The 13,579-nt window shown below is 47.4% G+C and overlaps 1 protein-coding gene across 1 annotated transcript; it reads right to left on the minus strand.

Annotated features, from left to right (window-relative positions):
* Positions 1-5,470: 5,470 nt before the first annotated feature.
* PRTN3 (proteinase 3) lies at positions 5,471-12,278 on the minus strand. The gene is made up of 5 exons (XM_036742251.1): positions 12,186-12,278; positions 9,264-9,420; positions 7,996-8,137; positions 6,252-6,482; positions 5,471-5,742 (listed from the first exon to the last, which is right to left on the minus strand). The coding sequence occupies exons 1-5, from the start codon at positions 12,238-12,240 to the stop codon at positions 5,530-5,532; spliced, it is 798 nt and encodes a 265-aa protein (XP_036598146.1). The 5' UTR covers positions 12,241-12,278; the 3' UTR covers positions 5,471-5,529.
* Positions 12,279-13,579: the final 1,301 nt, after the last annotated feature.

Raw genomic sequence — 13,579 nt, forward strand, 5'->3', positions numbered from 1 at the left:
GATGTCTGCAGCAGCCTTGGGGTCTTCGTGGGCACCCCTTTCCTAATCTCTCCTCTTATAGTCTCTTGTGGAGAGTCCGTTGCAATTGCCCCACAGGCCCAGGGGCTGGTTGGGAGCTGTTACTTCACCTGTTTCCTCGGTCACTTGGATGGGGGCAGGATATAGGGACCCAGGACCCTGAGGAATGTGGCAATAACGGGAGGTGGGATACAGGAACCTCAGAAGCAGCATCAGCCTTCCATCTACCCTCCTACAACAGGCCAGAAACAGAGGAGGCAGAAGAGAAGGATGGGTCAGCTGGAGCAGTCCCCAGGGAGTTATAACCCCAGCTCGGAAGGTCTTATGATCCCAAAGGATCATAACTTTGAAGTCTCCTCAGAATCCTCGAATCTCAGAGCTGGAAGTGACTTCAGCAGTGAGGCCTTCTCCCAGCCTGACACAGACTCTTCTCTCTAATGTCCCCAGAGGTCATCCAACCCCTGCCTAAACCCATCTGGTGGTTCCCTGCTGGGGACTGCCTCCCAGCAGCCCCAGAGGCCCCTTAGGAGCTGGCAGGAAGCCAAAATCCAGTTCCCCTTCCAAACTCCCCCAAAGATGCTCCACTCCCAACTGTCCCTGTCAGTGATGCAAGAGCAAACGGTGACTGGGGGTGGGGGGTGTTAGAGAAGGAGGCCTTGGGGAAGGAAGGGGACCAAGTTTTCAGCCTGACAGGAAGGGGGTCAGGGCTGTTGCAGGAGGCAGCCTGCTGCTCATTTCTCTAGGCTGGGCCAATTCAGCTTAGTTTCATGGGCCCACACAATTACCTCTAGGCTACCAGGGTTTCCAAATGTCATTTCTGTTTAGCATTGGGATGCAGCCAGACCCTCATGCTCCCAGATTCAAAGACACACACACACACACACACACACACACACACACACACACGCACACGCACACACACTCACATACAGAGACACACGTGGATTTATGCTTGTATAAACATATGCAGGCATGCTTATTCGCAAGGTTAGACACACAAGAACAGACAAATCTGCCCAATTGTGTGTTTATATGTGCATTGTTACGTGCAGAGAAGGAGACGCAAACTCGCAGGGAGCAGTTTATCTGAAAAACATCTGGGGATTTTAGCAAACAGCAAGCCCCAGCACTGGACTCCAGTAGGAGTGGAGACTGTGACTTGGCAGCCCAAAAGCCAGTGCCATCTTGAACTGCATTAAGAGAAGCATAGTGTGCCCCCAAAGTTACTAAACTGTGCGTGTCCTTGATATATCACTGGGCCTATATACACCTCTGAAAGGCTTAAGAATTCTGATTAGCAACTTTGATAGACTTAGCTCTTCTCAGCAATGTCCAAAAGTCCAAAAGACTCAGGATGGAAAGTGCTGTCCACATCCAGAGAAAGAACTGTGGAGTCTGAATGCAGATCGAAGCAGACTATTTGATCTCTATCTTTTTGTTTTGTTTTTTTTTTCTTTCTACTTGATCTCTCTAGTGCTAGGCAGACAGACAGACAGGTGGGCAGGCAGACAAACAGGGAGGCAGACAGGCAGAAACTTAGCCCCGTGGAAAAGGCCAGCAGCAGGAGGAGAGTGCCATGAAGCGTGGATGCCATGCTGCAAGGAGGCAGGCAGATGTCTGCAACAGCCTTGGGGTCCTCATGGGCACCCCTTTCCTAATGTCTCCTCTTATAGTCCCTTGTGGAGAGTCTGTTGCAATTCATTCTACTTTTCTTTATAACATGTCTAATGTGAAAATATGTTTAATAAGGATGTATATGTAGAGCCTATATCAGATTGCACGCTGTCTTCGTGGGGTTTGGAAGGGAGAAAGGTGGAGAAAATTTAAAACTCAAAAGCTTATGGAAGTGAATGTTGTAAACAAAAAATAAATAAATAAATAAAGATAAAAGAAAAAAGAAAAAAAAGAATTCTGATCAACACAATGATTAACCGTAATGCAGAGGACTGATAGATGATGAAGACTGTGACCCATCTCCTGAAAGAGAGGCAATGGCCTGAAGGCACAAGATGAGACACACTTTGGGGGCATGGACGAGATGAGCATTTGTTTTGCTTGTCTGTGATTATTGTTGGCTTCTCCTTATTCTCCTTCCTCTTCTCCTCCTCCTCCTCCTCCTCCTCCTCCTCCTCCTCCTCCTCCTCCTCCTCCTCCTCTTTCTTCTTCTTCTTCTTCTTCTTCTTCTTCTTGTGAATGAGAGGTAGAGATAGAGAGAAGAAAAATGCTAGATAATTTAAAAAAAAAAAGAAAAAAAGAAAGAAGGCCAGTTCTGGTACTAGGGGAAGTGCTTGTCCCTCTCCACTCTGTCCTGATCAGACCACATATGGAGGCTGTGTTCAGTAGTGGACGGCATATTTTAGGGAGGACATGGATAAACTGGAAAGAGTCCAGAGGAGGGCAACCAGGTTAGGGAAGAGCCTTAACATGGTGCCAGATGAAAACCAGTTGAAGGAACTGGAGACATTTATTCTGAAAAAAGACTGGGGGGTGGGGGGGGGCATTCTGGTATCTGCTTGTATTTGAAAGGTCAAGTAGAACAAATGTATTCCCTCTTCCACATGACATGCCCTGTTTTACTTTTCTCTCTGTTTTTATTCTTGGTTACAAGCAATGACTTAATAGGGAAAAGGGTGTATTCAGAAATAAAGGTGATGCAAAATCAAAAGATATCAATAAATTAAAATATTAAATGCTTCTTATTAAACTGGGACATGCTGGAGAAAGAGCAGTCAAAGGCCATCTGTTTGTGGAGGACAGCGGACGAGGAGTGCAGGAAGTCAGAGGAGGAGCTGGCTATGGTCTTCATTGAAATATGCAAGAAAGGAAACTAATCTGGAGCCAGAGGGGCCGGGTTTGAATCCTAGTTCTGCCATATAACTTAAGCTTTGTGACTCTGGGCGGGTCTCTTGAGCTTTCTGGGCCTGTTTCTTCATCCATAAAATGGGGGGTTGCATATGGTTGTATATATATATATATATACACATAGATAGATAGATAGATAGATAGATAGATAGATAGATAGATAGATATGAGACAGCCCCTTCAGGTACAGATTGGGCTACTGTTGGATGACCTCCGAGGACCCTTCCAATTCTCTGATTCTGAGTGTTTCTCTGATCAATAAGATCAATTCCAGCTCTACATGGCCTTGAAGATCAAGGGAGCGCAGAAAAAATTGGGGCAGCAGCGGGGTGTAGGATGAGCGTCATTGGAATAATGAAGTTATGGGTAAGCGTAACATTTAAGTAATGATGAATCCCATTGGACCAGAAGGTGGGCAAGGGAATGGGGAGAGACAGGGCTGGCATGTGGATGACATGGGGCTGGGCCCAGACCTTGGCCTCTGTTCAGGACTGGAGTGCCCATGTGAACGGAGAGGAGGGATACGCGATGGGCCATGTGAGCCCTTGAGGCCTGCAGAGCTTCCGAATAATGTCATGTAGGAGTGTAGGCGGAGCTCTAGGACCCTATCAGTATTGTTGTCTGAGGGGTGGGGGGAGGGGGACCAGAAGGGACCAGACAGACCTCTCACTGTATAGTTTCTCAGGAAGTTAAAAAGCTTCCCTTAGCTCTCTCCCCTCATCCCCCAAACATTATATATAATGTAATAATATATTCATGTAATAATATATTATATAACATATACACATAATATATATGTGTCTGTTTCTTACAAAGTGTAAAACCCTCCCTTGGCCCTCTTCCCTCATCCCCCAGACATTATATATAACGTAATAATATATTATATAACATATACTCATAATATAATATATAATATATTTGTGTCTGTCTTACTATAAAGTTTCTCACCAAGTGTAAAACCCTCCCTTATCCTCTCCCTTCATCCCTAGACAATCAGTCTTGGCAGGCCCAGGCACTCCGTCCACGCTCCGACATGACATTGCGGGGATATATAAGGCCAAATAAATGGCCCAAATCCCAGCCGATTCTCTCCCTCTCCTTGCAATGGTCTCCACTTACTTGGAAACTTTACGTCCCTGTAGTTCCCTTGCCTAGATTTAGAGGGAACGAAGATACAGAACACTGGGTGTCAGAGATGGACCAAGCCTCAGAGATTACTGAGTTCTACCACATCATCTTATGGACGAGTCTCAGAGACGGGCTTGCCTTGGACTCATTTGCCAAGGTGGGATGTGAACCCAGACAGGTTTGTTGACCCCTAGACTAGGCCTTTGTGCTGAGGTTTGTTACCTGACTGACCAGAGAAAGGTGGATGGTGCCAAGCCCTGGTTGGAAGGGGGTGGGTGGGCAAGCCCAGGTCTTGGAACGCTTGCTGGAGATGGATGCTAATTGTCCCCTCCCCTTTGTAAGTCCAGGTACTAAATCTTCAGAGCATGCCGCTACAGAACCAGAGGGCTCCATCACTCCTAGCCTGGCCCAGGCCTGCTCCTGAGGGAGATTTGGGGAAGGTGACCACTTTACCATCTCCTCTGGCCACCTGTGACCAGTTTAATGCTTCTAGAACCTTGTCCCCAGTCCCCTGAAGAACTTAAATGCCTTCCTATGCCCTTGGAAATGACAAGCAGTCTCCAGGGTGAGGGTCCTGATGCCTTTGCGTTTATTGAAACCACAGTCTAGGGCTGGATCGGGGAGAGGGCTGTGGTCAGAACTGGAACCGTCCCTCTACCCCCACTCCTCACACCAGGCTCTTGGGGAGCTTAGATCCTGATCCACCCTATGGAGGCAGACAGATAGCTTTCCAAATAATGACTCCATCGACTTAGAGGCCACAGAGTGTAGTATCCTCATTTTACAGAGATGGAAACTGAGTCACAGAGAGCCTGCTTGCCCAGAGTCACAAGCTAGTTAGTGTGGGAGATGGCATTTGAACTCAGGTCTTCTTGACTTGGGTCCAGCATCCTATCCACTGTGTTATTTAGCTGCTGGAAGGTGAGGGATGGGGGTTTCTTTATCTGTCCCCAAGGGGAAGATCTGAGGGATGGGCAGAGGACCTCATCTGAGGCTCTCAAAGGGATTGAGGTGGGACATGTCCTCGGGCCTGGATGAGGACCCTGGGCTGACTGAGGGGACCATTCCAATTAATAATAATTACCAATTAATCTCTTCATCATCCCAGCTGGCCTCCCTCACTTTGCCCAGCACCCTGCCCAGCCTCCCAGGGACACCGCTGATGGGCTGAGCTTTGAGGAGGTTAGTAACAATAACAGCGACTCATATCTCCATAGAACTTTCCAGGTTTACCAAATGCTTTCCATACACAATGTCATTGGATCCTCACAACAGCCCTGTGAGGTGGGCGCTATTATTACCCCCACTTGACTGATGAAAGAAACTGAAGCTCAGAGTGGTGTGGCTTGCCTGAGGTCACACAGCTAGTAAGTGTCAGAGGTGAGATTTGAAGGGCTTCTGGACTCCAAGCTCAGCTGTCTAGCAATCAATCACTGCCTTGTAGAAGTTGAAGCCTCCACCTCCCAGGTCTCTCATCCCAGGAGCAGAGGATGTTGGGGAGGCTTGCAGGGGAAGGGTCAGTTAAGGGTTGCCCATGGGGCTGCCTGAGGATTGCCAGTCTTCGTTCTTCTCCTCCCCCTCCTCCACACGTCTCAGGATACTGTTGATCCAGTTCACGTAAAGGGACACTCTGGCAAAGAAGTCTGGAAATCTCTGAGAGGCGCATCCCCCTTTGATGAAGGAGTCCACAGCATGGACCGTTCCCTGGCAGATGAGAGGGCCTCCAGAATCCCCCTGTGGACAGAGGCAGGAAGGGGGGTGTGGTTAGCTTACTTTCTACCTTCCTTGTCATTCACCCCTGGTTTTAGGCCACAGAGGACTTTAGAGATGATTGAATCTCACCTCCCACCTTTTACAGGTGGGTAAAATGAGGCTCATAGAGGGGCTGAGACCTGCCCATGGTCATACACTAAGTCAGTGGCAGAGCTAGGACTGGTCTCCTGAGCCCAGGACACTTCCCATTACCCACATTGCCCTTTGCAGATAGGTGGCATCCCCCATCCCAGGCTCTCCACTTTCCATGCTCTGCCCCAGGTGACTGCTTCAACCCTCCCACCCCCTGGACACTCTGGCTTCCCAGTCTCTAGTGAAGAGAATTAACCCTCAATTCTGGGCTTGTTAGGATCCAGAATTCCTTTCTCTCCCCTGATACATACAGGCTTTGCAACTACTGTCATTGAGCATTGGGCTTTCTGGTGCTACCTTCCCCTGGGGCACTGGTGAATGGGGGTTTAGATACGTACAAAACAGATGCCCGCTCGCTGACGGGGTGCCAGCGTACAGATGTTATGCTCCCGGCATAGGAAGGTCACCACGGTGACGTTCAGTTCCTGCAGGACGCTGGAGATGGGCAACTCTGTTCCCAGTCGCCCCCAGCCCATGGCCAGGCACTGGGTCCCCATCGGTAGTGACTGGCCCTGTCTTGGGAGCGGAACCACCTGGATGTTGGCATTCAGAGAGGCTGGACGGTCCAACTGTGGGGATGAAGGGGCCAGAGACAGGGCTGGTCAGCATAGGACAGTGTGGAATCCCACCTAGGCTTCCCTCTCTTGTCTTCCAGGTCTAAGTCATCCCACCCCCAGCACTGCCCCCACTGAAATCAGCTTTTCTTTAGCCATGTGGCACCTCCCCCTGCACATACACCCCTAAACCCCCCACCTCCCACATCGGGTCAGGACCCAGTACAGTTGTCAGTTGGAACACTCCAGTAATCTTCTTCCTTGTATTCTAGTACCTGTATGTGCTAACTGCATGGTTATAGATGTGTGCTAATTGTATCAATACAAATGACCAGTATTTAGAGAGAATTTTAACATTTGCAAAGGTTTTTGTGCCCGATATCTCCTTTGACCCTCATGACAACTCTGTGAGATGGACCACAGGTGTTGTTACTATCCCTGTTTTACAAATGAGGAAACTCAGAGACGAAGTGATCTGCCCGTGGTTACATACAGCCACTAAGTGTCAGGGGTAAGACACTCCTGTCCACGAATCCAGTACTCTTCCCACTAAATGGATTCATTCTTTATCTCGCCCCACGTGCTAACTGTGTGAACTGTGAAAACTGCACACATGCTCACGTGAGCTAGCTCCATGTCTGCTACTGAGCGTGTGCTAATTGAATATTGCTAATTGCATGTGCAATCATTCATTATGTGTTTGTATATGCAAATCGAGTATGTTGCTAATTGTGTATGGGCTTGTATGTGGTAATCCTATGTAAACTTCAATCCCATATCTGCATGATTTCATTCAGCGGACATGTGCTAAGAGCCCAGGTGAATTAGAAAGTTCTGGGGGCAGCTAGGTGGCGCAGTGAGTAGAGTACCAGCCCTGGAGCCTGGAGGACCCGAGTTCAAACCTGGCCTCAGACACTTGACACTTACTAGCTGTGTGACCTTGGGCAAGTCACTTAACCCCAATTTCCTTGCCTCACCCCCTCAAAAAACAAAAGTAGAAAGATGAAGAGGACATCTCTATTTCTGTTACATGCACGCGTTTTTCAGGGTTCTGCCCTCTGGGGCCGAGAAGACCAAGCTCCTTCAGATCCCTGAAGACAAGCCATCATTATAGCCCCACTGAGGTGGAAGGTATCTTAGAGGCTTCCTAGTCTAACTCCATGGATGGCTATTGGCCAGACCAGGATTCAAACCCAGACCCTGGGACCACAGATCCATTTCACTTTGTACTTACCATATGGCTTTTCCTAAATACTTTCCACCATCCTTACGTAGATCTTCATATGACATGATCACTAGTCCCCTCTTCATCCTATCAATGGCCCTCCAGGAATAAGGAGCCATTGTCTGACTATTCTCATGATGTCTAGGGTTCCTTAGGTGTTCCTTCTACAGACCTATGAGCTAAGGGACTTTCTCTTTCCCTATTTCTGCACCCCTGGCCTCCCTGCTGCACCCCAACAACGAGGGAGAAGTTAACAAGATGGAGGCGACCTTCCCCCTTGTCTCTCTTTCCTTCGTCTCTTACCTGAATGAGTGCGATGTCATTGAGTATCTGGTTTTCATTGTAGTCATTTGTATAGAAACGCTGGACGCTGAACGCCTGCCAGGAGGACTCAGGGTTTGTCAGGTCATGGACTCCCGCAAACACCGTCACCATTTCGGGGGGGCTGGGGTGGGAAGAGAGGGAAAAATGAGGGGGAAGAGGGCTTCCACTGGGTACCATTGTGATCATAGCCACATGCTCGTGGGGCTCTAAGAGTTCCTCCCAACTAGGGGAGGGAAGACAAGTAGGACTATTCCCATTTATAGACGAGGAAACCGAGACTTAGAAAGACTTACCTAAGGTCACACAGCTAGTAATTGGTGGCATCAGAATTTGAGTTCAGTTACCACCAAGCTATGTCTATCCAATGGCCTTTAACTACCTTTCTGTCAGTCCCCCAGACTGGAAAGCTCAGGCTTCTCCCTTCTCGCTGTTGCAAAGTTAGACTACCCTGAACTAGAAATGGTAAGCTTTTACATGTTTTTGTCCTTCGTCACTAAGAAGCATTCATTCCTTGAAATAATCTTAGGTTAGGAATGGCATCAAGCCTTGCCCATTGTATCTCCCCAACATCTCTCCTGCGCCCTCTCCTCATACTCACGCCCATCTGCAACTGCTCTGACTAACTATTAGAACAGTCACTTAACTAGTTTCCCTTGCCTGGGGCTCTAATCTATCCAGTACAAGCTGCCAGAGTCATCTTCTCAGAACCTGGCTCTGAGCGTGCCCTCTCCTACTCCAATGCCCCCCATGGCTCCTTGTGGTCTTCAGGAGAAAGTCTAAACTTTTCAAAAAGTCCCTTATTCCATGAAGCCTTCCTAGATTGCCCCCACCCACATGGAATTCAGAAAGGGCCTCCTCTCTCGTGAAGAGTCAGGACCACATGGTTTGCATTAATTGGTCTGTCATCTGTTTGTAGGCTCTGGGCCACATGTGGCCCTCTAGGGCCTCAGAAGGGGATTTGTTCTATAAAACTTGGACTCAGTCAAAAGGCCACATCTGAGGACCTAGAGGGCCACACGTGGCCTCAAGGCCACAGATTCCCCACCCTGGATAAGGGCTTCCCTAGGACATGGCAGTGTCTCCAGAGGGCAGGGGCTGAGTTCCCCCCGCTTTAGTCCAGGCATTCCCAGAGGGAATGAGGCAGAGCTCTCCCCTCTGAATAGGGGCTCCCTAAAGGTAGGACACTGGACCATCTCCCCTGTGTCCACAGGGACCAGAGGACCCCACCCCTTTCTACCATTACTCACATTTTGTCAACGCAGTGGGCTGCTGTCATCACAAACTGAGGGTGGATCAAGGTGCCCCCACAGAAGTGGTTCCCTAGAATCTGCAGGGAGATCATATATGGCCGAGAGTGGGGGAGGGCAGGTCTGCCACCCACGATCTTGGAGCTAAGGACCAAAGCTGGGGTGGGAGGACAGCACAGAGAGGGAGAGAGAGAGATGAACTCAGATATGCTTGTTCTATCCTTCAAGGCCCTCTCTGAGACTCATCCTTAGAGGGACCTCTCCCAGCAACCAGTAGCAGAGGGGTCAATATGGCTCAGGTGTCTAGAGATCACCTGAAGCAGACATGTGGCTTGCAAAGAGGCCTGGACTGGGACTTGGGAGTCCCATTTCTGCTTCTGGCTAACCCTATGACTGGGCAAGTCAATGAATGAAATTCTCTGAGCCTCAGTTTCCTCACCTGTACAATGGACTAGTAACCCTTGCATTACCCATCTACCTCAAACAGCTGTCTGAGGAAAGGGATCTGTAAACCCCAGACTTCTAGAGAAATAAAAGGGGTTATTCTATTCAATAGCATTCTGGATATTCTTTAATATCATTAATTAATTAATTGTCTGATTAATTAATATGATTAATTAATATGATTGTTCTCAGTTTCACATTAAATTCAGTGGTGTTCTTATATTCTTGTCAATTAATTGTATTAGGTTATTATCCTCCTTACCTGCTATTCAGGAGAGTTGCTGTTCATATTACTGAATATTATTGTTGTTCAGTCATGTCCAACTCTCCATGACCCCATTTTGGGTTTGCCGTTTCCTTCTCCATCTCATTTTACAGATGAGGAAACTGAGGCAAACAGGGTGAAGTGACTTGCCCAGGGTCACACAGCTGGCAAGCATCTGAGGCCAGATTGGCACTCAGGAAGATGCGCATTCTTCCTGAGTCTAGACCCAGCATTCTGTGCACTATGGCGCCACCCAGCAGCCCATTATTTAATATTGCTAAGTTCTTATTCTTCATAACAATAGTGTTAGCAGGTTATTACCATAGTTATCATTAATAACAATAATACTAAAACCTAGACCTCTCTTACATCCTCTTCCAATACCTCTTTTGGGCAGAGGAGGGGGCTGAGCCCATACTTTAGATGGTCCAACGAGCTGGGGGCACTTTGAGCCTGGGTCCACTGATGAAAATGGTCTATCCTTCATCTAAGCACCAGGGTCACTAAACCCAGCTTGTCTGGGGTGAGGGGTGAGAAGTGGGGGGGGTAAGGAGGGGGGAATACACTTTTTTTTCAACTGTAAGCACTTACCTTCTGACAAACAGATCGCTCACACCAGTACAATGAGAAATCCTTAAAGACTAACTCATTAACACGCTCCCAATCCCCTCCCCATTCTTTTTGATGCAGAATGGACCCATCCTCTCATGTGAGCATTGGACTTGGAGGCAGGAAGACCTGGGTTCAGATCCCACTACAGACACTTAGCTCTGTGACCAATGAATCAACAAGTATGTATTAAGTGCCTACTAGATACCGATTGAATCAGTTAACCTCTTTGGGACTTGGTTTTCTCATATGTAAAATGGGGATAACAGTACTTCTCTCACAGAGTCGTTGTGAGGATCAAATGGGATAATGTATGGGTTGGGCTTTGAAAATCCTAAAGCACCACGTAAATGCAATTTATGACGATGCTGATTGGGATGTTATGTTATATTATTAGTTAATGAGTATTTACATATAAATATATTAGCCAGTAATATTGTATTATAACATACTACATTCTAATTACTACATTGTCATCATTACGATGGCGATCGTGATGTTAAATTATATTATTAGTTAATATATTTGTGTATAATGCATATTAACCAATAATATAACATAATCATCCTATCTTAATGTTACAATTAATATATTGCTATTGCCACCATCATTATGATTATGACGATCATGACATAGTGTTCCCTGGGTCCTCTCTGCGAGGAGCTAAGAAGCCCAGGTACCTCTGTTGGAAGGTCCCTTTCCACCAAAGGACCACACCCCACAATCTCATCAAATTGGTCAGGGGTGTATGTAGTTATTTGGTCCTGTCCAGCTCTTCAAGGCCCCATTTGGGGTTTTCTTGGCAAAGATACAGGAGTGGTTGCCCATTTCCTTCTCCAGCTCATTTTACAGATGAGGAAACTGAGGCAAATAGGGTTAAAGTGACTTTCCCAGGGTCATACAGCTAGGAAGTGTCTGAACTCAGGAAGATGAGTCTTCCTGCCTCCAGACCTGCTCCACGGTGCCAATTGCTGTTATTATTATGGGAGGAGGCAGCTTCCTAACTCCCCCAGGGATAAAAATGACCTGATGGGGAAGGGCCCTAGGTTTAGCGTCTAAAGGACCTAAATTCTGGTGTCATCTCTGTCATTTACTACCTGGGTGTCCTTGGGCAAGACACTTCATCTCTGAGCCTCAGTTTCTTTGTCTGTAAAATGTGTGTGGGTGGGGAGGGGATGTGAGACTAGGAGAACCCTAAGGTCCTTTACCACTCAAAATCTATGCTCTCTATTTTCCATAAGCTGCAATTCTGCTCCCATACTCCCCTCTCCCCACCCTGCCCTCAGATCCAGACCTCGAACTTCCTGAGTGATTTCCGTGAGAGCCTGTGCTGACTGAGGATCGTTATCCTTGATCTACAGACGGAGAGTCCAGAGAGGCTGAGTCGTTTGTCCAAGGTCACAGAAGTAATATCTACCTGAGCTAAGACTCAAACCCAGGTCTCCTGGGTCTGAGGGCAAGTTAACTCCCCCCAAATCAGAGACAGAGAGCCCAGGTCTGCTTCTGGGCCCTGAGTCCTCCCTCCCTGTGATGCTTCAGGTCCTTCCCCAGGCAGAGGTGGGCAGAAAGGTGGTAGAGGAGGGAGGGAGGGAGACCATACTTACAGCCCTGGATGGAGGCTAGCAGTAGGAGGAGGGTCCTGAGCAGGAGGGAAGCCATGACGTGGGAGGTCGGGGGGTGCTGAGGAGAGCCTCGGGGTCTCTGCCTCCTCTCTCTGACCTGTCCTCTTATAGGCTCTGTGGGAAGGCCGTTGTTATTGCTCCACAGACACACAGGCCCAGGCTTTCCCTAACTTCCTCTTGTACTTCAGTGGGGTGGGAACAGAGGAAGAGGGAAATAGAGGAGGATGGGGGAACAACAGCAGAGACCCTGCACCTTTAGGGAGCAGCCTCTGCCTCCACTGGTCACCCCCATCCCAGGAGAAGAGAAGGAGGAGAAAGGCTGAGATCCAGAATCACAGGATCTCCAAGTCCTAGGGGCTCCCTAAGGCCATCTAAGCCAGCCCCACCCCCCAAAAGAATGCCCTGTACCATACCCCAGAGAAGTGGCTCCCCACAGAGCCTTAGCTGCTGCTTTGGGAGCCCAAAGCAAGCCCTCTATAAATAGGTGCTCCAATCAATTACTGGGGGGACTCAAAAACCAAGCCTGGGGGAGACCTCAGGATACCACCAGGCCAGGTTTTGGGGGAGGCTGCTGACCAGGGAAGAGTAGAGTCAGCCCGGGTATGAAGAAACTGTGGTCAGGGGGCTGGGACCTTCCCAGTTTAATTACTAGTTGTTCTAAATTAATAGTAACAACAACATCTATATAGTGCTTTAAGGTTTGCAGAAGACTATGTGTGTGTATCTCTATCTCTATCTCTATCTCCATATCCACATCCATATCCATATCCATATCCATATCTATCTATATCTATATCTGTATATATCTATATCTATCTATATCCATATCTATATCTATAATCTCTCTATATCTATATCTATATCTAAAATCTATATATGTATCCATATCCATCTATATCTATATCTATCTATCTCCATATCCATATCCATGTCTGTATCTATATCTATCTATATCCACATCCATATCTATATCTACAGTCTCTATATATTCATATCTAGCCATATCCATATCTGTGTCTATATCTATGTCTATATCTATATCCACATCCATATCCATATCTATATCTGTATCTATAATCTCTATATATCTATCTATATCTATCTATATCTACCTATCTACCTATCTATCTCATTAGATTCTTACAATAACCCTGGGAGAGGGGTACTATTATTATCCGCATTTTACAGGTGAGTAGACTGAAACACAGAGAGCTTAAGTGACTTGGCTGGGCTCAAACAGCTAGTAAGGAGAGAGCAGTGCTGTTTTAAAGATTTCTATCTTAAAAAAAAAAATGAATGAATATTCAGAAAGTCTCTCCTCCTGGAGGTTGACATGCAGCCAGCCAACTAAACTTTTAGACAGATTCATTATCTTA

This window comes from Trichosurus vulpecula, chromosome 1, assembly GCF_011100635.1.
Source record: "Trichosurus vulpecula isolate mTriVul1 chromosome 1, mTriVul1.pri, whole genome shotgun sequence".
Taxonomy (NCBI): Eukaryota; Metazoa; Chordata; class Mammalia; order Diprotodontia; family Phalangeridae; genus Trichosurus; species Trichosurus vulpecula.